This window comes from Elephas maximus, chromosome 8 (genome assembly GCF_024166365.1).
Source record: "Elephas maximus indicus isolate mEleMax1 chromosome 8, mEleMax1 primary haplotype, whole genome shotgun sequence".
In the NCBI taxonomy this organism is placed as follows: Eukaryota; Metazoa; Chordata; class Mammalia; order Proboscidea; family Elephantidae; genus Elephas; species Elephas maximus.
In genome coordinates, this window is record NC_064826.1 from 115,589,194 (window position 1) to 115,615,082 (window position 25,889).

Below are 25,889 nucleotides of genomic sequence, written 5' to 3' on the forward strand. Positions count from 1 at the left end.
TTAATTCATTACGATTCATCAATGTGATATGGAAGAGTAAAAAAGTTAATTCAATCAAACACAGTATTCAGAAAAATGTAGGAACTTCTCTGACCAGAAGGCATTTTGATGGCTTTCTCTCTCTCTCTCTCTCCTCCTATTAATCTCTCCTGGAAAAAGGGTTTTTTTATTTGTTTTCTCATGTTAAGATTATTACTCTTATTGAGTAATAGATGCCATGTGTACAAAATTTTTAAATAAGAAATTGGGTAAAGAATAAAATTGAAATAAATCACAATGCAATCCAAACCCAGCCAGAGATAATCATTGTTTACATCCAGGTATCATTTTTCCAGGCTTTTCTATATACATACAGATTATTTATCATTGAATAGGCTTTACATTGTATTTAATGGGTCATTCTTGACCTTGCAATTAATATTTTACCACATGCATGCAAACATTTGCATAATACATGTTTCACTAGTACCAATATTTACCCAAATCCTTTTATTCTGTGGATTCTATATTTTTGTAATCTTACTTTTGATTATTCTTGCAAATTACTAATATATTTCTTTGAGCCTTCACTTTTAGTAAAAATATATCTACAGTATATATATTTGAGCCATATCATAGATGAGGCTGTCTTCTGTGGTCTGTTTATTTTATGAGCAATACTTCACTACATAGAGAATTTGGGGATCACAACATTTTTTTTTCAATAATCCATAGGCAACATTCCATTACCTTCCGACTTTTGTGGTTGTGGTTAAAAACTCAAGACCAAATTCTGGTTCCAGTCGAGATGGACTGGCCCCATTCCTCTCAGGTCCTGCCTCTTACACTTAAAAACTCTGGATCTAACACAACAAAAACCCACAGGGAGACTCTGAAAGGTGGAAAGAAGGCAGGCTGCCTTGGGACATGGGGACTTGAGGGACAACATGGCAGTGATCCCCTAATTTTCCTATTGCCTCCTGTATACCCTAGACAGGGCACTGCAGAAGCCTCCTACTTGGAGCCACCAAGAGGTTCAGAAGAAAAAACTTCAAGAAAAGCATGCTCCCTCTAGCCTTTGGTGTTTGACTGGAGTATGACCAGTATTGCCAAAAAGATTTTCTGTTCTGTTAGTCCACCATTTTTCAAAGAGTAATGGAAAAACCACACCCCCCCCCGACCCACTGTTTCAGTGGGCCATGTGGGCTGCTGGTCTTCCATATTCTGCCCGACAGAAGCAGATGGTGCTCTAATTCCCATCTTAGGGTGATGTCAGTGTGGTCCAGAGGCAGCTGGGCCTCCACTCCTACCCTGCAACAAGGCTAAACATGGCAGGTGAGACAGCCAGAGGGAAATGGTGCATTACTTATAAGGCAACATCAATTCAAGTGACAGTGGGTTTCTCATCTGGAATCATGGAGGCCAGGAGGAATGGTACAATGTTTTTCAAATGCTGAAAGAAAAGAACTGTCAACCACAAATTCTATATTTGATGAAACTACCTTTCAAGAAGGAAGAAGAAATAAAAACATCCTTGGATGAAAGAAAACTAAGGCAATTTTTTCATTAGCAGACCTACCCTTAAATTATAGTTAAAGGATATTCTCTAAACACAAAGGAAATAATAACAGAAGGCTTGGAACTTCAAAAAGGGAAGAAGAACATCAGGATGTGTAAAATGAGAGTAAATATAATAGACTATCCTTCATCTTATGGGAAACCCTGGTGATGCAGTGATTAAGAGCTATGGCTACTAACCAAAAGGTTGGCAGTTCGAATCCACCAGGCACTCCTTGGAAACTCTATGGGGCAGTTCTGCTTTGTCCTGTAGGGTCATTATGAGTTGGAATCAACTCAACAGCAACAGGTGCATGGGTTCATCTCATGAGTTTAAGTCATATTTGACAATAAAAACAAACATAATACCATCTTATGTGGTGCTCAATGTGTGTAGAGGAAACACTAAAGACAATTATATTTAAAAGCAAAGCTGGTAAAGGGACCTAAATTGAAGTAAGGTTTTTGCACTTTGCTCAAAGTGGTAAATATCAGCACCAGTAGACTGTGATAAGTCATGTTTGTATATTTTAATACCTAGAACAACCAATAAGAAAACAATACAAAGTGATATACTCAAAATCACTATAAATAAAGACAGAATCCTAAAAAAATGTTTAAGTAACTCATAGGAAGGCAAGAAAAGAGAAACAGAGGAACAAAAACAGAGGAAGCAGACAGAAAACAATAAAGTGGCAGATTTAAGATATCTCAATAATTATCTTAAATATAAATAGCCGCAATACAGAAATTTAAAAGCAGATTAGAGTGGATTAAAAAACATTATCCAACAATATGTTGTCTACATGAAACTCACTGCAAACACAACAATATAGATTGGAAGAAAAATGATGGAAAAAATATACCATGCAAACTATAATAAAAAATAAAGCAGGAAAGGCTATATTGATATCAGATAAAGTAGCTTCACAGAAACTAAAATTATTAAGACAAGAAGGGACATTACATAATGATAAAAGCGTCACCAGAAAGATTTAATCATTCTAAATGTGTGTGCACCAACCATCAGAGCCTCAAAGTGCAGGAAGCAGAAACTGATACAGCTGAAAGGAGAAATAGGCAAATCCACCATCGTGTTCAGGAATTCAACACACCCTTCTCAGCAAACAATATAGCTGTTGTCGTTAGGCGCTGTGGAGTCTGTTCTGACTCATAGCAACCCTATGTACAACAGAAAGAAGAGTTGTTAAGTCCTGCGCCATCCTCACAACCATCGTTATGCTTGAGCCCATTGTCGTAGCTATTATGTCAGTTCATCTCACTGAGGGGCTTTCTCTTTTTTGCAGACCCTCTACTTTTTTTTTTTTTTTTCCAAGCGTGATGTCCTTCTCCTGATATTGATCCCTCTTGATAACACATCCAAAGAAAGCAAGACATGGCACTTCTAAGGAACATTCTGGCTGTACTTCTTCCAAGACGGATTTGTTTGTTCCTCTGGCAAACCATGGCATATTCAATATTCTTTGCCAACACCATAATTTAAATATGTCAATTCTTCTGTGGTCCTCCTTTTTCATTGTCCAGCTTTTGCATGCTTATGAGACAATTGAAAAGACCATGGCTTGGGTCAGGTGCACCTTAGCCATAAAAGTAACATGTTTGCTTTTTAATATTTTAAAGAAGTCTTCTGCAGCAGATTTGCCCAATGCAGTAAGTCATTGTATTTTTTGACTGCTCCTTCTGTGGGCATTGATTCTTGATCCAAGTAGAATGAAATTCTTGACAGCTTCAATATTTTCTCCACTTATCACGCTTATTGGTCCAGTCGTGAGAATTTTTGTTTCCTTTATGCTGAGGTGTAATCCATACTGAAAATAGGACTACTAGACAGAAAATCAGCAAGGATTGAAATGGAACAACACAATCAGCCCACAGGAACTAATTGGTATATACAGAACACTCCTACCAACAATAGCAGAGAACACATTCTCTTGAAGTGTAAGTATGAAACCTTCAGCAAGATAAATTGTCTCCTGGGCCATAAAACAAACCTCAATAAGTTTAAAATAATTGAAGTCATACTGAGTATGTTCTCTGATCATAACGAATCTAACTAAAAGTCAACAAATCAAACTAGAAAGACAACAAGAAAATCTCTAAACACGTGGATATTAAACAACCCTTCTAAATAACCCCTGGGTCGAAGAGGAACTCTCAAAAGAAATTTCAAAAACAAAAAAAGTCCGAGACCAGTCTTATTTGTATTGCCTTGAAAGCAACTGTGTTTTTGCTATTTATATTTTTGTAATTTTTTTTTATTTTATCCTTGAACTTTAGAAAAGTTACCAGACTTTTTTTTTATCTATTATTTTTATTTGCACAATTCCCAGTTCAAAAATCTTTCCTGCAACATGGCAAACTCTTTGAATCCATTGGCCCAGAGTTTGTTTTATTGTTGTTGTGCTTTGTTTTACTTTATTATTATTATTATTATTGATACAAGTTTTCTTTTACATCATTCCTTGCCACTTCCATGATTATTCTTCTGGTTTCTTTTGCTACCTAATTCCTCTAGCTCTTTTCTCTGGTCAGTTTTATCTTGTCATTTTTTCCCACTGTTTCTAAGAGAATATTGCATGCTTGTTCTTTACATCATTAATTCTGGATTGGAGAGAGAAACTGCAATGTTATTCACTGCATTTAATAAAAATTTATATTACTCTCTGCACCTTAGTCAGTGCAACTCAGCCTGGCATTTTCTGCTCATGTTTATTTTCTGTTTCATAGAGCTGACACGTTTCTCTACGTTATATGGGTATGTACTCACAGCAAGGATCTTCCCATGATAACAGCTTTTCAACATGTGCAATGTTCTTCTCTGAAGCTATGGGTTCTTTCCTTTGCTCCACGCTAAGTTTGACAGCTGGTTTGTTTCACTTGTGTCTTGCTCAGCCCTGATATGGGCACGGGCAACCTTGTCCTGATGCTTCTCAATGTTCAAAGTCCTTGCATCCATGGTATCCCTCACCTTCACTAGGGCGCTGCCAGATTCTGTCTCTGAAGTATCTCCAAACCTCTTAAGGGCAGTAATAACTAGTCACTGACTAGTGATATCTAGCCATTTGTTGGCTCTGTTGAACAGATCAGAGATATTCTCCTATCTCACTCTTGGGTTCTCTCATTATGAATGGGGGATTTATTCCTGAAGAGTTTATCTTATGTCACTAAAAATGATATGTGAAAAACTACAATTCATGTTATTTATCACTTGTGTTCCCAGGTACATCCCATCTCTCTCCCAGCTATGGCCACATTCTCACCCCAGTAGGCAAAGTACACATTCCTCCGTAGGGCTTACATCATCCTAATGAATTGTGGCCTTCAAGGGTATTCAGAAAGAGAAGCACTCATGGGGAAGAGCAGAAAGTGTAAAAAAAAGACAAGGGCTCTTTCTGGCTCTAGATGTGGTAGCCATCACACCAGTAGCAAGAAGTCTGTTAGGTTCCTGGTAAATCGTGGTCCTAAAGTCTGTGAGTGTGCTGAGGAAGTCGGTGTGAACCTCTTTACCTGATTCCTAACTTTTCCTGTTGTTCTGTTTGCACTACTTCAATCACCAAAATGTGAATCAGCTGTGAAATTTCTCATTTAGTCCAAAAAAACCCAAACCAAACCCACTGTCAAGTCGATTCCAACTTACAGCAACCCGGTAGGACAGAGTAGAACTGACCCATAGGGTTTCCAAGGTTGTAAATATTTACGGAAGCAGACTGCTACATCTTTGTCCCTCGGAGTGGCTGGTGGGTTCGAACTGTTGACCCTTCGGTTAGCAGCCAAGCACTTAACCACTGTGCCAGCAGGACTCCTTTATTGCAATCCATTTTTTTAAATTGTGGTGAAAATATACATAACAAAACATACATCATCTTAATAATTTCATTCTGCCTTGGGGAAATCATTTTACAAACCACTTCCATAGAATCTAGGCCAGCACCAGCCTTTCAATATTCTAGAAACTCACTCCATTAATGTTACTGAATTGTACACTTAAAAATGGTTAAAATTGCAAATGTTTGTTATATATGTTGTTAGTTGCCACCAAGTCAATTTCAACTCATGATGACCTTGTGCGTAACATAATGAAACATTGCCTGGTCCTGCACCATAGTCATGATCATTGGTGTGCCTGAGTCCATTGCTGAGGCTACTGTGCCAATTCATCTCATTGAGGGTTCCCCTCATTTTGCTGACCCTTGGCTTTACCAAATAAATGAATATTTCTTTTATAAGCATCAGCACAAAGTTGGTCCCTATGAGGCAGAGGATAAAGATGTGCCAAATGTCTGATGTTTCCAAATTTCCGTAGCACTCCGTCATCTCTAACATCAGCTACTCCTCCTCCTCACAGCATTCTCCCTCCCATTCTTGGGTTCTGTAATTTGTTGCAACATCTCACAGAATTCACGAAGTATATCAAGGGAACAGCTCACATGGTTGTGGAAGCTGGGAAGTCCCAAATTCATAGGTCAGGTATAGGCTTCCCCTGACTCACATAGAAGCCAAAGCTGATAAACCCAAACCGGCAGGCCAGACAACATATCGCTGGCTCACAAGGCTGCAGAAGCTGAGGAACCAGCTCAGATGATAGACCGCTGACCCATGGGGCTGCGGAAGCTGGTGAGTCTCAGGATCGGCAGATCAGATGGCAGGCTGCTGGATCAAGTCCCAAGAATCAAAGGTCAGACAATGAAGCAAGATTCAGGGGCAGACAGAGAGAGAGCCCCATCAGAACACCCACATATATACATTGGATGCAGGTCAAACCCCAGGAAAAGGCATACCTTGACTAAGGGTGGAACTTGAGTCACACCCTCCTTCAAGACTGAGACTCAAGATACACACCACACACGTCCTGATTCATTAAGATATGGAGGTTAGGATTTACAACATATAAAATGGAGGATAATTAGAACAATTGCAACAGATCACGAAACGGAGGACAACCATACAATATTGGGAATCATGGCCTAGCCAAGTTGACACACAACGCCAACCATCACAGGTTCCATATACCTTATTTGCATAGTCCCACTCAATCATTGTGCATAAGTCGCAAAGCCCATGGCTAGAAGGGCCATATTAAGTAATTCATTGCACTATACCAAACATGATGTTTTCCCCGGGACTGGCTTTTCCTAAAACATCTCCAAAGTAAGCAAGACAAAGTCTCCCCATCCTTACACCTACGGAGTATTCTGGTTCTATTTCTTCTAAGACCAATTTTTCTCTTCTTCTGCCAGTCCATGGGATATTCGCTATTCTTTGCCAACACCACAGTTGGAATGCGCAGGGTTCTATCTTCCTTTTTACATTTTCCTTTTTCATCATCCAGCTATCACGTGTATATGAGGTGACTGAAACAGCCACCACCTGCCTGTCAGTGTGTCCTACTGTGGTGATTTGTGTGTTGCTTATAAAAATAAAAATAAAAATAATTTTTTTTTTTTTTTATGAAGCTAGAAGCTATGCCACCAGTATTTCAAATATCGTCAGGGTCACCCACCATGGACAAGTTTCAGAAGAGCTTTCAAACAAAGACAGACTTGGAAGAAAGGCTTGACAATCTTCTTCTGAAAATTAGCCAATGAGCACCTGATACATGACCTTTGTTGTATATATTTAACCACAATTAAAAAAAAAAAAATACCAGGGGACCTGACAAGCTACAAGCCTACCGGGGCGTAGAAAGTTGGCTAGACCTGGGTCCTCTTACCAGGTGTCCTCAACCAGGGTTCAGAAAGTCTCTTCATCTCTACAATGAGATGTCCATATCTTCGGAGCCTTCCACAGAACTTCAGTGCTGAGAGTATAATGCGTGTCTGTGTGCACCAGTGATCTATGCATTCTGCCATTACTGACTGGATACCACTCTGAGCCTGAGCTGTGCTGCTGCTAGGCTAAAACAGAGAGCAAAATACACAGTCTCTGCTGTCCAAGGGTTTACCAAATCCCATGTCAGGGTGTGTGTTTGTTTCATTATAATCAATAAGCTACTGGTTTTGACTCTGTCCATTTCCCATAAGAATAAGCGTCAAGGGAAGTGAGAAATATTTCTATTCAGAGCCCTGCTGACAGGAACGTTCCATCAATATTTTGATAATAACCTACAACACACAGTTTTGCTGTGCTGTGTTTTGTGTGTGTGTTTATTTTATTTTTTTAATAATAAAAATCATTACACATACAAGAGATGTGGCACGTAGAAGGAGCAAACACAACCTTTAAAAAGTAAGATAAAAAAGCCAGGTAGGCCTGTGTTTGAATTGCTGCTCTCTCTCCCACTAAGCTGGGTGGTCTTGGGCAACTCACTAAGCATCCCTAAGCCTGTTTCCTTATCTGCCAAGTAAGGACAAAAACAGTCCTCATCCTGACAAACTGCTGCATAAAGTAGATGAGATAAAGTATATGAAGTACCCTGCATTGGACCTGACATACACCACAGGCTTTTTAAGTTCATTGTTGCCCTGCCCTTTCAATCCCTGGTCTCTGACAAACTAGTTGCCATGGGGTCGACTCTGACTCACGGCGACCCCACGTGTGTCAGAGTAGGCTCTGATGTGCTTTGTATGTTCCCATTTATTGCACAATTCTTCTTTTTCCATGATTATGTCATAAACAAGTCAAATTAGAACTGATATCTTGATATAAACAAATAAAAATACCTCTAACAAAATTTCTAATTACTAAAATTAAACAGATCTTTCACATCAACACTACTGTTCAACAAAGCAAAGAGCACCGTCTCTTCCGTAGATGTTTCTGAAATGAGCCTGGTCAGGAACACCCAGGGACCACAGTATAGAGGACAGAATTGATTTATAATTGTAGTTTATTTGGCATTATTCCAATGCCCCCAGACCAAGAGTCACTATCCAGTGATCCAAGCTATTACAAGACTTGGTTCATATCTGGAGTCAAATTTAAGGTTTAGATTGTTTAAATCAACCTCACATGAGCTGGGATATGTTTTAAGAGGAACAACATTCTGTCTTTGCTGTTGTTGTTATTAGGTGCCATCAAGATGGTTCCGGCTCATGGCGACCCTATGTACAACCAAATGAAACACTGCCCCGTCCTGTGCCATCCTCATAATGGTTGTTAAGCTCAAGCCCATTGTTGCAGCCACTGTGTCAATCCATCTCATTGAGGCTCTCCCTCTTTTTCACTGACCCTCTGCTTTACCAAGCATGGTGTCTTTCTCCAGGGATTGATCCCTCCTGATAACATGTCCAAAGTACATGAGACGAAGTTTTACAATCCTTGCTTCTAAGGAGCATTCTGGCTGTACTTCTTCTAAGACATTAAAATTCAAACCTGTTGCCATTGAGTCAGTTCCAATCCATACCGACCCTACAGGATAGGGTACAACTGCCCCACAGGGTTTCCAAGGAGCGACTGGTGGATTTGAACTGCCAACCTTTGGTTAGCAGCTGAATGCTTAACCACTGCACCACCAGGGCTCATTAGGGAGGTGAAATTTTTTTGGATCATTGGTTTTCATCCCACAGGTTTCTTCCACCTCATAGGCTCTGCCTTACATGGTTATCATTCTCTTTCTGCTCTTCTCATTTTGCTCAAGTGCATACCCAGCCAGGACACTTACTGGCTCCTTAAAACCCTTCTTAACCCTCTTCCTTTGCAATGAAGTCTCTGTGGCATCTCAGCCCACACCCCCAGCTCTCCTGGCACTTCTCTGCTGGACCATTTGACAGAAATTGTGGTGGGTTCCTACACCTCTGGGCCCAGCCTTTTCATGGCGTTCTTTCTGCCTGAAATTCTCTTCTACATGCCCTATCTTTCCATCCATTCTTTTCCAGTCCCCACTCCATTCACCTCCAACTACCCTTGGGGTCTCACTTGACATAGCCTGTTCTGCAGAACTCACTGTATGTCTCAGGTTTGGACACGCATCCAGTTTGGGTTGATTTTAAAGCCCACCTTCTCTCAGGAGCCAGTGTCTTTAATAGGATCAGGAGCAGTTGTGGAAAACAAGCACATTAACAGAAAGTTCTGTGACAGTATGGTCTGGTTCATCTAACATCCATTGAGTAGAGGGCACTGCTGCCTCTGTAATCACAGAAAAAATCCAGCCTTTCCAGGAAACCGATGGAAGCAAAAACCAGGAAAGGTGCAAATGGAGGAAGCAGAGGATATGACAGCTACCACTCTTTCAGGACATGTCTCCACTAAAGAAAGCATGAGACCATCATCCTAATCATCTTATTGATTACAGGAGGCTGACCATCTTATGGTTTCTATTAAAATTCTTAAGACTATTTCCTGCCATTGCAAGTTCACATGAAATTGTGTTCCAAAACCTTATATCTTATACCCTATGCATTGCTACATTTTTATAAGATTTACTTTTCTTATTTTTCAATAGTACATATTTATTTGTTGTTGTTGAGTGCCATTGAGTCAGTTCTGACTCATGACGACCCTGTGTAAAACAGAACAAAACACTGCCTAGTCCCACACCATCTTCACTGTCATTGCTATTTATTTATTTAGCTTCTAATGTTACTTGTGTAGAAGAGGTATCCACCACCCTCCTAGTCTGTCAGCTTGTCATACTGTAGCAACTTGTGTGTTGCTATGGTGCTGGAAGCTATGGCACCAATATTTTAAATATCTGTGGCAGACAGTTTTCAGCAGAGCTTCCAGACTAAGACTAACTAGGAAGAAAGGCCTGAAAAATCTACTTCCAAAAATTAGCCACTGAAAACCCTACAGATCACAACAGAATATTGTCCAATATAGTGCTGGAAGATGAGATCCCTTGGTTGGAAGGTGCTCAAAATTCACAGGTGGCCACAACAATGGACTTGAGCTTACCAACAATTGGGAAGATGGTAACAAACCAGGCAATATTTCAACCTGTTGTATCTGTGGTCACCATGAGTTGGAGATGACTCATGGCAACTAACAACATGACACAGGAAGAACAGAGTCTAATTTAAAAACAAAGTTCAAATTTTTAAAATATTGGATTAGCTATATATTTATTTTTCCTTATTAAAATACTTAAATATGTAAATACATCTGAGCTGCTGTTTGATTTTACTTTCCTGCTCCAGTTAGTGGTTCATCAAATTTGGTGTGACCCACAGAAGCGGCCCCCATGTAACCACTGTCTGTCTGTCAGGTGTATGCTATGTGACAAAGCAGCTCAGAACCACCGCCTGCCAGTCTTTGCTCTTCTTACTGAATGACTGGATGGCCTCCATTCTCAGTACCTCCATTTCCCATTGTGACTGTCAGTGATGCCTGTGTCCATGCCAGTATTTCCTCAAACACTCCACTTCAGCACCCTGCTCGATCAGTGAGCTGCAGATTTTGTATTTTTCTGATCTCAAATTCTGATCTTTCTTTCCCTTACCACATTGTCACCATCTTCTCCTCTCTCCTACTCCATCAGCTCATCATCCACATCACGACATCTGGCCCCCTTTACTCCCTCATCAGCCAGAAGCTCCTAATCTTATTTGCCTTCCTCTCTGGTCTGGAGCATGTGATGAAGCATTTCAATTTTTGTCTGTCTGCTTCTTTGAGACTTCATCCATTCTTATTCATGTTAATTCCAAATCACTATGAAAAATCCATGGCTTCATGCTGACTATAAGACAAAAACCAAACCCACTCATAGCAATCCTATAGGACACAGTAGAACTGGCCCTTAGGTTTTCCAAAGAGCATCTGATGGATTCAAACTGCTGACCTTTCCTTGAAAATTTATGGTTTGTTCAACTGAGCCTCTCTATAACCTTCAGTCATAATTCCACATATCTCTACTTTTTCCCTAGCATAATCTCCATATCAGATGTACCCAAAGTGTTCTGTATTTCTTTAATTGTCCAGGTCCACCTCTGTCCCCTTAGCTTCAGCAGACAACCTTGCCTCCATTTAATTTTTTTTTAATAGAATTCAAAGCCAGCAGGCATGAAGTTCCACAGCTCCCATCCACGTTTCACAAGTTTCATCCATATGTTTATCTTCATTCCTCCTCTATCACATGAAGAGGTGCCCACCTTTTCCAGAGATAACCCCTTCCTCTGAGTTCTTTCTCTGCCTCTTTCCACATCTTGATCTATCAATTTTCCTTTCTCCCTTAAACATTAAATATACCCCTTTTCATTCCCTCAGCCTACGAAAACCTTCAATTATTCCTCATTCACACACACACACACACACACAGAGTTTCTCTCCTCTCTCCTTTTCACAGCCAAGATTCCAAAAAGCAGAGTTTATCTGTTTAGTATTTAATTCCTTTACAGCCTCTCTCTAATTTATTCTCTTCACTCTGATTTCCACCCTTATGAGTCTGCTGAAGTATCTCTCTGGAAAGTCACCAACCAAGTTCCTGCAATTCTTACTCTTCCTGATGACTAGAATATTTGAAAATTTTTCCTGCTCCTTCCTTCTTGAAATTCTTCGTTTTCTGGGTCTCTGCGTCATTATCTTCCTGCTTTGTGGCCATGATATCTCTGTCTCCTTCCCACTGTTCTGTCTTTAGTGCTCGTCTTTTCTACATCTTTGTCAGGTCCATGCAAGATCTCACTCACTGACTAGCTTTACCTATCATTTTTATCAAGGTTTGGGCTAATTCTTGGTTTTTACTCATGACCACTCTAAGGAATTCATCTCTCCAGTTTTCTGAACCTTACTGCAATTCCATTTTTTTTGTGTGACTCAAGCTCAGCATATCTGAAGTGGTACAAATCACCTTGCCCTTCCTTGAAAATGACTGTTCCTCCTAGTTTATTTCTTACAGCGTCGTCGGTACTGACCAGTAAGTCATTCATTCTAAAAATTTCAGATTGATATTTTAGATCCTTTAAAGTCTTCCTCTACCTGTTTAGTTGTCAAGTTATTTAAATTCTTTCCTATCCCTTTCTTGAATCCCACCCCCTCAACCTTTTCTCCCATCTCTCTGAAATAAAAAAAAAAAAAAAAAAAATTTTTTCTCTGAAATTTATTATTTCTTTCTCCAGATTCATCCTCGCCTGTGGCCGGATTCCCTTTAAATTGTTAGTAACAGCTTTCTGACAGGTTACATGATTGCTGCCTGACCTCCCCACTTTAATACATGGCTTCCAGATGAATCTATCTAACACATTACTTTGACAATATTATTCTCATTTCCAAATATACAAAAAGGCTGTTCGTTGTCTATTGGATAAAGTCCGTACTTCTTATCCTGCTAGTCAAGACCAAGCAGAATTTGGCACCAGAAGATCTTCTCAGAGAAATCTACAATTATCCCTCTATATTCACCTTTATGATGTGGCCAAACTGGACTCCTCAATATAACCGAGCACACACTGTGATTCTCTTGCATTGCTAATACCTAGAGTGGTAGGTATCCTGACCTCAGCCAAACTTCTGTCCATTGTTGAAGGTCCAATGTTAATGACTCCCTTCATGAAGCATGTTCCATCCATGCCTGCCATAAATGGCCTCCCAGTTTGATATAGTAGAAATGGAAAGACTTTGTTGTCAACTAGACCTAGAGCCAAACCATGGCTCCACTGCTGAACTTTCTTAGAGCCGTAGCTGGTAGGTGATTTCTCCTCAGTTTCCTGATCAGTGAAGTGGGCAAATCCTGCCACGTTATGAAATGGATATGTAACTTAAATGAGAACATGGATGTTAAATATCTAACGTGCTCTAATACATTTCAGACCCTTAATCAATGTCCCTCTGCTGTCCCTCCTCTGAATGACTTTCTACTTCATTTGCATTCTTTCTAGGCATATACATCTTTTATTTTTATGTTACCCATTACCCAGTGCCATCGAGTCGATTCTGACTCATAGCAACCCTATAGGACAGAGTAGAACCGCCCCATAGAGTTTCCAAGAAGCCCCTGGCGGATTTGAACTGCCGACGCTTTGGTTCGCAGCCGTAGCACTTAACCACTACACCACCGGGGTTTCCTACTATTATTATTTCCTAATGTTACCCATTTTTTTTTTTAATGTTACCCATTAGCATTCCAAAATAATCACAGTGCCACGAATAATTAAATTAATTTTATATAAAAGAATTGGTAGAAAAGGGAAAATAAATGTGGAAAAATGAGATAAGGTTGGGAAAAAGTGATAACATATTATTTAGCATTTATTTCCATGTGAATTAATGTTTCAACAAAGATATTTTGTAAATAAACTATGATGGATATGGCCTGTTGTTTCCTCATATGCCTGTTTTCTTTCTTCTCTTTTTAAGAAACTGAATGAATTTACTAACTTAGCACTTATCCTACCTAAGTGTCTTAGTTATCTAGTGCTGCTATAACAGAAATACCACGAGTGGCTGGCTTGAACAAAAAGACATCTATTCTCTCACAGCCTAGGAGGCTAGAAGTCTGAATTCAGGGCACCAGCTCCAGGAAAAGGCTTTTTCTCTGTTGGCTCTGGAGGAAGGTCCTTGTCATCTATCTTCCCCTGGTCTTGGAGTCTCTCAGTGCAGGAACCCCAGGTTCAGAAGACATGCTCTGCTCCTGGCAGTGCTTTCTTGGTGGTATGAGGTCCCCTATCTGTGCCCCTTTGTCTCTTCAGCTTCTGCTTCCTGGTTCCTTGGCCTCTTGATCCCTTAGGCCTCACTGCCTGTGTCTGCCCTGCTGGGGCAAGTATTCCAAAGCTGTTTAGCTTCATTGATAAGTGCCTGGAGGCACCCTACTCCACCTGTAAACTTCAGTCAGAAGACACTCAGCTCTCTTGTTCCATGGGTCAGCAAGACTAGCTCCACCCATAAGTGCCTGGAGGCACTACACTCCTCCAGGAAGCCTCCTGAGAAAAGGCACTCAGCTTTCTTGCTCTGTGAGTGGGCTCCAGTGCTGTCTTGCACTGATCTCCTGGTTCTGCTGTTGCCATTTCTCTTCAACTGTTTCTTGCTCTCTGTGCTGCCTCCAGTGTAACAGCTGTCTTCAATTCCTTCTGAGTCCTCACTAGAATTGTCTTTGATATCCATAATTCCACTAACAGTCTCTTCTAGGGAATTTTAGTTTTTACTATTAGGCACTTTAAAATTCTTCCACCCTCTACCCATTCACATTTTCAAAACTATTTACACATTTTAGGTATATATTAGAACAGCACCCCACTCCTGGTACCAAATTCTTCCTCGGTTATCTAATGCTGCTATAACAGAAATACTACAAGTGAATGCCTTAAACAAATAGAGATTTATTCTCTCACAGTCTAGGAGGCTAGAAGTCTGAATTCAGCGTGTCAGCTCCAGGGGAAATCTTTTACTTTCTATCAGCTCTGCAGAAGGTCCTTGTCATCAATCTTCCCCTGGTCTAGGAGCAGTTCAGGGACCTCATTACCACTAAGTAAGAAGAGCCAGGAGCACATGTCCTTTGGACCTGGGATCCCCATGCTGAGAAGCTCCTAGACCAAGTGAAGAGCTGACAGAAAGTGGAAGACTTCCCCTGGAGCTGGCATCCTGAATTCGGACTTCTAGCCTCCTAGATTGTGAGAGAATAAATCCCTATTTGTTTAAGCCATTCACTTGTATTTCTGTTATAGCAGCACTAGATAACTAAGACACCAAGCAAAATATATAAACATTCCTGTAACCAACAAACAACTCTAGATTTCAGAAATGGACTTGTATCATTATCAAAGTAAGAAAGCATAGTGAATCAACAATCATTACAGATAATTGATGAGTTGGGTGTCCAGCATAAATCAAATCATGGTGTTCACCTTCACAATAACAATGCAGGCAGGTAGTCTGTATTTTCCATAACATTCCATATAATAATGTCTTCTAAAAGTGAAATCACTTCTAAAATATTAAAGTCATGGAATAAAATAATTTTGAGAAAAAACACTCAGGTCACCTTTTATTCTGGTCATTTTATGAATGAGGTCAGAGTTGCAAGAAGGTGAAGACCTCTAATGGCACACAAATAGAGGAAAATTGAGCCTACAACATTATAAGTATTTATCTATGAATTGAATGCCCAAATAGAAACCTTCCCACCATTCTTCACATTCTTATTCAGAGTCTTGTCTGTTTCTTTCACTTTTAAAAGCTATGTTTTATAGAAGTAATGAATTATAATGCATGAAAAATAACATTACCATATTGTCTCCAGTCCGCAGAAGGGGGTAAGTGTCTCCACAAAATAAGGTTGTTTAGATGATTTAAGTAGGAAGGTAGAGAATGAAAACCCTTCTGATTATACCACACCTAAAAAAGAAAGATAATTTAATGCCTCTCATAAAATTAGCTCTTCAGCCCATTTGTCAGCTATTCTTGGACAAATGGAATGCATATGCCAATTACCTTCATCAGCACCTGAATGAGGGACTCAAAATAATGTGCCTTCCTGGCTGGCGGTGAGCAGTAAATTCCAGTCTACTAATTTTATATTTATCTCAAGCATATAATTTACAGTTAAAAATAGATTAATTTTCCCCAGAACCAATGTGAATGTTGCTGTATAATTATATTCTCACAGGGAAAAAGGAACCCAAGCCTATCATTTTTTTTTTCTTTCTCAGTTGGTAAGCTAATGAAATTTGACCTGCAAATTAAAAGCATGGAAGGCCATCAGAAAAAAAAAAAAAAAAATTACATTCAAATTAATAACTGAACATGGAACATTATTTCTCAAAAATAAATTGAACTGAACATTTGCTGAGCAAATAGAATAAAGTAGTATGCCTGTCATACAGGAGAAAATAGGAGAAAGACAATGTTATTAAAGTTGGGATAATGTTATTAAAGTTGGGATAATAGGTACCATAAAAAATACTAATTGAGCCATTATATCTATATTTCAAAATATCAATATTTTAATGAAAAATAGCAGAAAAGCATTCAGTTTGGAAAGCTGGTCAAGAAACATAATCAACTGACAGATTTTCATCTTAATTCAGTTGCTAGGAGAGTTCATTTCTCTAGACAGTGTTGTCTACTGTGATTGATAATTTCTTTTATGGAATTAGAGCTACTACACCGAAAGTGAATGCCTGAAGAAAGCTATTTTGAGAATGTCAATGTGCTGAGAATCAACACCCTTTGGAGTCTCTTGAAGCTCTTTTGTCCATTTGAGAGTGTCACTTAACACTACCAGTATTCTTTCAGTAATCTAACAAAGGGTCTTACAGCCAAAACACTTGACTTGATCTTCATTCTGTGGCCATGTCTTTCAACATTTTGCCTAGAGTTATCCATGTCCTAGTTAGAAAGTTTACTGGACACAATTTCTATCTCTAAAGGTACCAGCAGTAACAATTTTAGCAAAGTGTTTTGAGTCACCCATAGCTGTTTTCTTGCCATTTTTCCAGCTTCCATAAGAGTTTTCTTATATATTTCCAGCACCCCCTAATTGCCTCATTGTCAACCATTGCTGATCTCCAAACCAAGGTCACATATTTTCAGTTTTTGTTACAGTAACACCTCATTCCAGTACTGATTTCTGTATCACGTATCTATTGACACAATAATGCTGTATGACAAATAATTACAAATCTCAGTGGCATCAGCAATAAACATTCACTCAGCTCGTGAATCTGCTGGGTTCCACTACTATAGGCCAGGCTGGGCAGATCTTGGATGGATGTGCTCACATGTCTGGTTGACAGCTTGCCTCAGCTGGGATGATGGGGTTGAGGGCTTCAAACAGCTCTTTTTTTTTTTTCTCCCAAAAATGGCTCTCTAAAACACTGGATTGTGTTCTGGAAATAAGTTAGGGGATTTCTTTCCCTGCCAACCCATCAGTTAGGAAGCAATAAATACCAACAAATGAAAGACGAAGTTAATCTCCTTTTTAGAAAGTATTATGACACGTCAAAACATACCTTATATATCAGAAGGCGTAAGTAATAGCACAAAATTCTAACTGAAAACAGTACCACTGAGGGTTACAATGTGCCATCCTCTGTACTGTGGCACCAACTCTGCTCAGTAGGCAGTGGTTGAACAAACAAAACCAGGAAGGGGAATGTGGTCAGTGGCTCCATCGGAAGGGCATATGTTCTAAAAGATGTTTTGATTAAATAAACTAAACACTCAAAATGTGAATGATATAACTCATAAAAGTTCAATGAAAGACTTTTTACAATATGATGAATCATACATTAAGCATATTTGTATGCAAGTTTTCCATTTTCCCTTCAGAATCACTGTGCAAATTATACAGGATATGTCTTGAGAAAAGTACCCTAAAGGCTAAAATAAAAGGCTCATCATTAATTACTGAAAGTTTAATGCAATAACTTAACCTGACATCAGCCACAGGTAGCTTCCAGTAGGTATTTCAGATAAGAGACTGCACTTTATACCCTACTGCCATACTGTGATGACTCGGCTTTCTGGAAAGAAGTTCATTCCAACTCCCCAAAGGCCCAGATAGAATTCATTTGCCCTCATGTGCCTGGCACAGTATATGTCAAACAACATTAAAAGCTTCAATAATCACCGTTCAAAGATGTCAAGATAGAAGACATGTCTAAACAAAGACAAAATGAGACAGGTGTCAGAGAAACACAGGAATCATTGCCAACCCTCATTACTGAACCAGAGATCTGGGGAAGCCTTCACTGCCATGTCCTAGACACAAAAAAACCACTGTAAATAAGAAGGTTTGGGATTTAGATTAAGAAGGTAAATATCCTTAGAGGAAATGAATATATTCCTTCTACAAATTAACAATTTAATAATGGCCTCACAGTATGTTTAATAAACCTCATTGTCACAATGGTTAAGAGCTTGGCTGCTAACCAAAAGGTCAGCAGTTCAAATCCACCAGCTGCTCCTTGGAAACCCTATGGGGCAGTTCTACTTTGTTCTATAGGATAGCTATGAGTCTGAGATGACTCAATGGCACCTAACAATACAACGGTTATGTTTAAAAATCCAGCAAATGTATTTTAGGTTATTTCCCTATCAAACTATGAATCTTGATGTTTTTGTCTCAAGCTATAAATCTCACATTCACTACCTATAAGGGAAAACACATTTGAAGAAACGTCAACTGAAGGAGCGCTTTCTGAATAGGCCACACAATGACTGGAAAAACTTCGTGAAGGAACACACTGTGAAATACCTTTTCAAGAACCTGTATTCTGCAGAGTGAATATGCAACAGGCACAAGTCCTAACCCCCATAAACTTTGCCAGGTTTACATAAACCATAAGAAGTCCATACTACTGAGCAGAGAGGGTGCCTTCCTGAATTCACACAGATCGTCTTTATTTCATTAGTTACATGATAGGTTTACCAGTAGATGCAACACCAACACTATATAGAAAGAAATCATTTATGGCACTTTCTATATTGATGTCCTTCCTAATGAACAAGTGGCCTTGGTGGCACAATAGTTAAGCGCTCAGCTACAGACTAAAAGATCAGTGGTTTGAACCCACTAGCCACTCTGGGGGAGAAACATGTGGCAGTCTGCTTTGGTAAAGATTACAGCCTTGGAAACCCTATGGGGCAGTTCTACTCTGTCCTTTAGGGTGTCTATGAGTCAAAATTGACTAGACAGCAAGGTTTTTGTTTGTTTGCTTGCTTTTCGTTTTTAACAAACTAACAATTAATATCCAGTAATAAACTGATCTTCCTCCCACAATCTCCTCTTTTCCAGTTTCTCTCTCAATCAGACGCCATCTTGTTTTCCCATTCATCCTTCCTCATCTTAAGGTTTTATTGACTTTTATCCTTAGAAAGTCTCTGGTATTCACTACTTCTCCATTTCTACTGGTGGATTAGGCATTGTAATCCTCAGTCCTCTTTCTTCATCTCTGAATAAACCTTGCTGTGATTTCTCATTCCTATGGGATAATGCTGGCAGGGCTGGAAAAGTCAGGGGCCATAAGGGTAGACCTGCATAACACTGCTTTCATCATGTAAGTTATGGATCCATCTGCCACTGGAGGATGAGGAGTTTAACTTTGTGTATGGAAGAACTCCTTTGCTGCAAAGGAAACATGATGTTGCCAGTTATCCCGAGTATAGATGTCTTTAAAAACAGAATATCCCCTCATTTGGTTTAGATTCTTAGGTGAGTTTCTGTCTTAACACTAAGCAATGACCTATTTGCTATATTTCTTTACAGTCTAAGGGAAAATTTTTTTTTTCTTTTTCAAGGGAATATTTCTATACAACTATTCTTATTTCACAGTAATAAACCCTGGGATTTGTGTGGTTCTTCCCATGCCCCAAATAGATCTTTGAATGTTGAGTTTTCTTCAAGACTTTTGAAAACAGAAGGAAAAAAAAAAAAATCTGTTACCTTTGCCAGGGTTTTTGGTTTTGATATATTTGAATTGGCGTCTTCAACTTGATCAGAGATTCGCACTCCAAAAGACCAACCTCCAAGCCTATTAATATTAAACACTGTGTTAGTTCTTCAATTAGAGAGATTCAAAACATCTAATCAGAGTGTGTTTCATTACCAGTCACAATAGTTACAATAGTCTTAGGTGAACGTTCATCATCTGTGAGCTGATGGAGAGTGCCAGGCATGCAGGCATCCAGTAAGGTCATTGCTTATGTAAAAAGTATTGATGAGGCTCTCCCTATCAGTAAATACTCCTCCAAACTTACCATGTTAGCAAACACTTGCCATGTAAAGGATATGATCTTAATCATCAGTGCTATATTTTAATTAAGATCATTCCCCTATAAACCAGCCACTCCGAATTTCTTACACTTTAGTCATGATCTTTTAAGCCACCAAGTCATTGTGATATTTTGTCTTCCTTAGATTTGCTTCTTTAATACTCAACTCAAATATTTCCTTGTTCAGGAAGGCATCTCAGAATACTTCACTTGGGTTAGATGTTCCTTCTCTTTTGAGTTCTCATCATGCCCTACATTTCCATTGTATCATTTACCACACTGGCTATAAATTGTCTACTTGCTAGTTTATGAAGCTTCATTTCTCCTGGGTAGAAATTGTATCTTTTATTTCCATATCCCATGGGCTGTGCAGTTCCTGGCACATATTCAGCTAGCAACAGATATTTGACTTTAGAAATAAGGGCACATATTGAACTTCATTTTCTACTTTCGAGATAAATGGAGAATGAAGAGCAGTCTTCTGTCATAGGGTCCCTACCCTAGTAAAGGCCAGTAGAAGATGGTTCTCTGAAAAAGTTGAGGTAAAGGGATAATGGTGCATTCCCACTTGGCTGAATTTAATTCATTCATTCATTCAACAAACATTGATTGAGCACCTCTTGTGTGCCACGTACCATTCTAAATTCTAAGTGCCAAGTTACCCACCTTCAAAAGCTAACCATATAGGATAGAAAAGAAAACCAATGATTCTAGGGCACTGTTAAAGGCATTAAGATGTGGAGCAGCAGAAGAGGGGCCTGCAAATTACCTATGGTAGGGCAGGTGTCCCCATCACATACCAGCAATCATGAAGATGACACAGGACCAGGCAACATTTTGTTCTATTGTACATAAGGTCACCATGCATCAGAGCCAACTCTGTGGTAACTAACAACAAGGCAGGTGTTCAGGAAGGCTGTTGACTTCCTGGGATGTCAAAGCTAAAGAGTGGACATATAAAGGGCAGGGTGGGTTATCCCAGACAATGTAAACAGCCTATGGTATGCGTTCAATGTGAAGCACTGCTGTGTGTTTGGGATATATGAAATTTCATTGTGTGGAGAATGTTACTCTTGTTTAAAGTAATAAGAAACATTGCTAGCTCCTTTATCTAGATTCACTCCTTTAGACTTGAAGAAAAATTCAGCACAAAAGTTTTTCTAAAAATTACCTTAGAGGGATTGTAAGACACCAAGGTATTACTCAGGTTCCATTTTAGATGCTGCATGGTAGAGGGAATTCTAAAAGGGCATCATTATTTCATTATGCTTAACTTATCTGCTCTTATACACAAAAGCAATAAAATGCTTCTGGCTCCCCTTTCTTCCATCATTGACTGAATCTCAATTGACATGATTTCTGTCCTCCACCCCGAGAGTAAAAGTCAGCAGTCAGGAATTTTAAGGCCAGCAGTATTTCTTCAGAATTTGTATGAGCACCAAGTTAGTAGTAGAATTTTGAGTTTTTAAGAACACTAGAATTTGAAACAATAGGTTTTCCAAAGCAATTCGAATAGAAAAAAACAGCAACTGCTTTGAACACACCTGGGTTTTTCAGAAGCCACCAGCAAATACTCCTCCACACTGAAGGCAGAAAGGTTCAGCAGAGTGTGGCCCAGGCTGTTCTTCAGGTAGGGAGCTCCAGGGGTTCCATTTGGACACTTCTGTCATTTTTTTCAAAGATATAAAACAGAAACTTATTTATAAATGACAAAGAGGTTTACTGACATGACTTTAAACTAAATTTAACTTTTCCTAAGTTTCGATTTTCAAAAACAAATTGTCTATGGCCTTTTATATGTTCCAGTTTCTAAACTTTCTACAAGAGATACTTATATTTAAAGATTCTATCAGAATTACTCTGTGACCTTAGCAGTCGATTATTTGAAGACTTCGAAACCTTTTCTGTATGTACGTTTGGGCTGATTGGTAAGGACTAAAAAGAGAAAATAATTTTTTCACTGGTGTGATCTTGAATTTGATAAACCTGAGAGCCAGAGGCAACTAGTGGGAGGATGAGAAGAAGGGGAATTGAAAGTGTTTTTTTCATGAACACCTAAAGTATAAATCAAACAGCTCTTCTCCAGTTGCTCACTGGAGAAGAAATAATTTATGTCTGAATCATGAAATAATTACCAAAGTATAAGGCAGTGCTCCCCAGAACACTAAAATCCTGTGAGATTGGAGGTTACACATGGCGTGTGCCCAGCCACAGACAAGGATCAGACTCCTAATGCTGTGTTTCCATCTGTTAGAACAATTTAGGAAAGATAATGTACTGAAATCATTACAAGTCAAGGAAATGACTCTGTCTCTGGACTTTTCACTTCAGCTTTCAGAGCTTGTTTTCTCACTTGTAAATGGAAATAAAAATAGCCTTATTTAACTCAAGGGCTTGTTGTTAGGCTCAGATACGTATTAAAGAATTATGGCAAAGTAAGAAGTATATAAATTTAAGGTATTACTTTTAGGTTCTTGATGGAAAGGCTTGGGGAAGATGCTAAAAGGAATAATAATAGTTGTCAATTATAATTCAGCCAAAATTAATTATCTCACCCACAGATTAATATAACAACTGTTATATTTTGCATACCTCTAGGTTTTCTCCAATTTACCTTATTACTGCATCAAAACACATCTTTTAAAAATATTGTTTTCATTAGATGATGTCTTTGCTGAAAAATTCAAACTCTTATAAAGAATTCAAGTCCACTACAAATTGCCCTCAGTCACTTCTAACCTCATCTATTTCATTCTCTCTAAACATACCTTCTATGGTAGGCTGAATAATGACCCCTAAAGCAATCATATCCTAATCTGCTGAATCTGTAAATTTTACTTTATATAGCAAAGAATTCGCAGATAATTAAGTTAAGGATCTTGAGATGGGAAGATTATCCTAGATTGTAATGTTGGGCCCTAAAGGTACCCTTATAAAACAGAGGCAAAGGGAGATTAGACAGGAAGACAGAAGAGGAAGATGCAAGAAAGAGAGTCTTTGGAGGAAGTGTGGTCATGCTGACTCCTTGGTATTGATTTTGTATTTATGGCTCCAGAACTGCAAGAGAAAAAATTTCTATTTTTTTTAAGCCACATAGTTTGTGGTAATCTGTTACAGCAGCCCCAGGAAACAAATGCAGAGTTTGGTACCAGAAGTGGGATGCTATAACAAATACCTAAAATTGTAGATGTGGCTTTGGAATAGGATAATAGGTAGAGGCTGGAAGAATTTTGATAGCATGATAGAAAAGGCTCTTGGTAGAGATATGAATGTTAAAGGTCTATTGAGGGCTCAGAAGGAAGTGAGAAACATGGTAAAGAAAGCCTATCTCATCTTAGAGAATCCATATATCATCATGAATAGAGCACTGATAGAAATGTGAATGCTAAAAGGGACTTCTAGGGAGGGGTAGGAAGAAATGAGGAACATGCTACTGGAAATGAGAAGAAAGATGATCCCTGTTCTATAGTAGCAGCAAACCTAGCTAAATTGCATACTACAGTTGTGTGGAGACAGCTAGTAAATGATGAATTTGTATATTTAGCTGAGAAGATTTCCAAGAAAATATTGAAGGTGTGGCCTAGTTTCTTCTTGATGCTTACAGTAAAACGAGGCAGGAAAGAACTTTTGAGGGTAAAACATTTAAGCACAAAAGTACCAGGTCAATGATACAGAAAATTCTCAGCCTATGCAGATTGTAAGGAAAACACTAATACCAGGAGATTCACTTAAGAAAATGTGTTCTGGAAAGAAGGCCAAGAGTGTAGCTAAATAATTTTTGCTAGTGCCAAAGAGATTAGTTTTGTAACTCATGAATTCCCTCAACTATCTCATCTGAAGCCAGGAATAGAGATGGTATTATCCAGAAAAGATATGTTAAGGTGCCTGTTGTCTAATGGTGTGAATTCCCATGACACACACAGGAGAGCCACAAAATTTTTGAGAATGTTTTATCAGCCAAAATACTGCCAGCTGGGACTGAAAGGAACAGAGACAGGAAGAAACAAGATAAAACTGTTGTTAGACTCCCAAAATTCTGCAGGCAGGAAACAGCATGATAAAACTACTCAGCTGCAAACATGTGCTATTCTTAAAGAAAAAGGAAGGATTACCTGAAGGGCAGAGCTGCAGGTGCAGCGGCTAGAGTGTGGGAGCAGAGGCAGAGGCCTAAGCCATAGGCTTACAGGGCAGAGCTTCAGGCCACAGAGAATTACTTCCAGGTCTTGAAGCTTAATTAAATTTGCTTTGATGGGTTTTAAAATTGATTGAAACCAAGGACACTTTTCTTCCATTTTCTCTCTTTTGGAACAGGAATGTATATATCTATTATAAGGAGCCCTGGTGGTGCAGTGGTTAAGTGCTTGGCTGCTAATCAAAAGGTCAGCAGTTTGAGCACACCAGATGCTCCAGGGGAAAGTGGCAGTTTGCTTCCATAAAGATTACAGCCTTGGAAACCCTATGTGGCAGTTCTACGCTGTCCTACAAAGTCATTATGAGTCAGAATTGACTCGACAGCAATGAGTTTGGTTTTTTGGTGTTTTCATAGCTGTTATACTATGCCTATCCCATCATTGTATTTTTGAAGCAGATTTCTAGTTTCACAAGTTCCCAGATGGAGAGGAATTTCGCCTCAGGGTGGCTCATATGCAGCATCTCATCCATATGTGATTTAGCTTATTTAGATGAGGAGGTTTGGGGCTTTTGGGCTGATAGATGAGATTTTGGTTTTTGATTTGATATCCTAATATGTTGGGACTTTTAGAGATGCATGGATTGAATGCAGTTGTGTGTGGGATGGATGTGTATCTTTAGGGGTCAAATGATAGACTATAGCAGGATGAATAATGGTCCCTATAGGCATCAAATCATAATCCCTAGAACTTCTAAATGTTACTTCCTAGAGGGAACACCTTGATTTTGGTCCAGTAACACTGATTCCAGACTTCTGGACCCCAGAACTGTAAAAGAATAAAGTTATATATATATTTTAGTCCAGGCAGTTTGCTTTCATTTGGAAATAAATACACCCTTGAACAATTCTGTATAAGGTCACACTTGTGCCTCATTTTAAGTTTTTGGTCATATTGTTGCTATTATCCACAAGAGTTTAAACCCTAAAAAATCCTGTTTGTCCTTCAGAGACAGTTCAATTCCAGGTCCTCTTGAAGTCTTCTCTAATGGTATATATTAAAAATAATGTCTTCTCCCTCAGAAGTAGAACTAACTTTTTTGTAGGCTTGGTGAGAAAAACAGTGTAATTGATAAATATACAAGGAAATAGGCATATCCTGGCACATTCAGGATCTGAATAGCAAATATACATTTAAGGTGAAAGAAATATTTCACTTTTGGTAAAAAACAGAGTTAACTGGGGTTCAATGAAATTACTAAAGACCAATAAACTGGTTTTGGTATTGGCCATCCTTCCACGCACCCTTGTATGTGTCTCCTTCAAGCCAGCCCTGATTAGCAATACCCATTCCTTGGGACTTTTATCAGTTCCCCCTCAATTCTCTTTCCTGATATCCTTTGACTCCTAATGCGTGTACTAGTATTCCACAAAATGTTTCCTGGACAATACAGGTGCCACACACAAAAAGTCTTCTTTAGTCAAATGATTTGCCGAAAATGCTCATATTTTTCACCACCTATCAACTCAAGTATACATTATCATATTATAGCATCTTAGAAGCATTGTAGCAACGGGCCCCACCTAATACTACTTTATACAGCTTTGTTATAAAACATATTTG

At 39.0% G+C, this 25,889-nt stretch overlaps 1 protein-coding gene across 1 annotated transcript in view; it reads right to left on the reverse strand.

Moving 5' to 3' along the window:
- Positions 1–25,889, reverse strand: part of ABCA13 (ATP binding cassette subfamily A member 13) — a 570,776-nt gene that overhangs the window by 128,670 nt on the left and 416,217 nt on the right. Inside the window, 3 exon segments of the mRNA XM_049894281.1 lie at positions 15,648–15,756; positions 19,808–19,895; positions 21,681–21,799. Coding sequence (XP_049750238.1) covers positions 15,648–15,756; positions 19,808–19,895; positions 21,681–21,799 — 316 coding nt within the window.